The following is a 1,522-nucleotide window of genomic DNA, read 5'->3' as shown; positions in this document are numbered from 1 at the left end:
CATCGTGCGCGCGCTGTCGTGCACGCGCCGCAGCGCCACCGCCTGCTGCGTCTCCGAGCCCTGCAAATAGCAGTGACGTCATCGTAAAGTGCGGTGACGTCATCGTGCGCGCGCTGTCGTGCACGCGCCGCAGCGCCACCGCCTGCTGCGTCTCCGAGCCCTGCAAATAGCAGTGACGTCATCGTAAAGTGCGGTGACGTCATCGTGCGCGCGCTGTCGTGCACGCGCCGCAGCGCCACCGCCTGCTGCGTCTCCGAGCCCTGCAAATAGCAGTGACGTCATCGTAAAGTGCGGTGACGTCATAGTGCGCGCGCTGTCGTGCACGCGCCGCAGCGCCACCGCCTGCTGCGTCTCCGAGCCCTGCAAATAGCAGTGACGTCATCGTAAAGTGCGGTGACGTCATAGTGCGCGCGCTGTCGTGCACGCGCCGCAGCGCCACCGCCTGCTGCGTCTCCGAGCCCTGCAAATAGCAGTGACGTCATCGTAAAGTGCGGTGACGTCATCGTGCTCGCGCTGTCGTGCACGCGCCGCAGCGCCACCGCCTGCTGCGTCTCGGAGCCCTGCAAATAGCAGTGACGTCATCGTAAAGTGCGGTGACGTCACGCGCGCCGCAGCGCCGGCTTTCGAGCCCTGCAAATAGCAGCGACGTCATCGTGAAGTGCGGTGACGTCACGCGCCGCCTGCTGCGCCTCCGAGCCCTGAAATTTCACTTTAATTGACTCTAACCGGCGTGGCCTAGCTGCTACGGTTATGGTTAGGAGTATGTGTGAAAATAGAGATACGATTACGTTCAGGGTTAGCGTTGCAGCTATTAGCTAAACTTTATTTGCAGAGCCTGGTTGCTACGGTTACGATCATGGACAAGGTTAGAGAAAAGGTCAGGTTCAAGGTAAGGGTCATGGTTAGCTGAACTTATTTTGCAGCGCCTGGTTGCCATGGTCACGGAGATTGTTATCTCACCTTGATGTGCAGCGCCTGGTTGCTATGGTTACGGGGATTGTTATCTCACCTTGATCTGCAGCGCTTGGTTGCTATGGTCACGGGGATTGTTATCTCACCTTGAGCGCCTGGTTGCTATGGTTACGGGGATTATTATCTCACCTTGATCTGCAGCGCCTGGTTGCTATGGTCACGGGGATTGTTATCTCACCTTAATCTGCAGCGCATGGTTGCTATGGTCACGGGGATTATTATCTCACCTTGATCTGCAGCGCCTGGTTGCGAATGTTCTTCCACGTGCCGATGTAGAGCAGTGTGTTGAGCAGGAGCACGAGGAGCAGGGGCACGGTGGTGTAGAAGATACCGGCCAGCGCTCCAAGCTTCACGTCAAAGTAACAGCTACCGAGATAAAACACACGGAACTGTTACTATAGAGGGACACACGCATGACTGTTACTATAGAGGGAAACATACAGGACTGTTACTATAGAGGGAAACATACAGGACTGTTACTATAGAGGGAAACATACAGGACTGTTACTATAGAGGGAAACATACAGGACTGTTACTATAGAGGGAAACA

At 56.0% G+C, this 1,522-nt stretch overlaps 1 protein-coding gene across 1 annotated transcript in view; it reads right to left on the bottom strand.

The window, feature by feature from the left end:
• Window positions 1-299: 299 nt before the first annotated feature.
• LOC106816943 overlaps window positions 300-1,522 on the bottom strand; it is an 8,278-nt gene continuing 7,055 nt past the window's right edge. Inside the window, exons 2-3 of the mRNA XM_014821591.1 lie at window positions 1,200-1,338; window positions 300-560 (exon numbers count right to left, since the gene is read on the bottom strand). Coding sequence (XP_014677077.1) covers window positions 300-560; window positions 1,200-1,338 — 400 coding nt within the window. The remainder of the gene's footprint in view (window positions 561-1,199; window positions 1,339-1,522) is intronic.

This window comes from Priapulus caudatus, unplaced genomic scaffold (genome assembly GCF_000485595.1).
Source record: "Priapulus caudatus unplaced genomic scaffold, Priapulus_caudatus-5.0.1 Scaffold1542, whole genome shotgun sequence".
Classification (NCBI taxonomy): Eukaryota; Metazoa; Priapulida; class Priapulimorpha; order Priapulimorphida; family Priapulidae; genus Priapulus; species Priapulus caudatus.
This window is presented reverse-complemented; position numbering and strand designations above follow the sequence as displayed.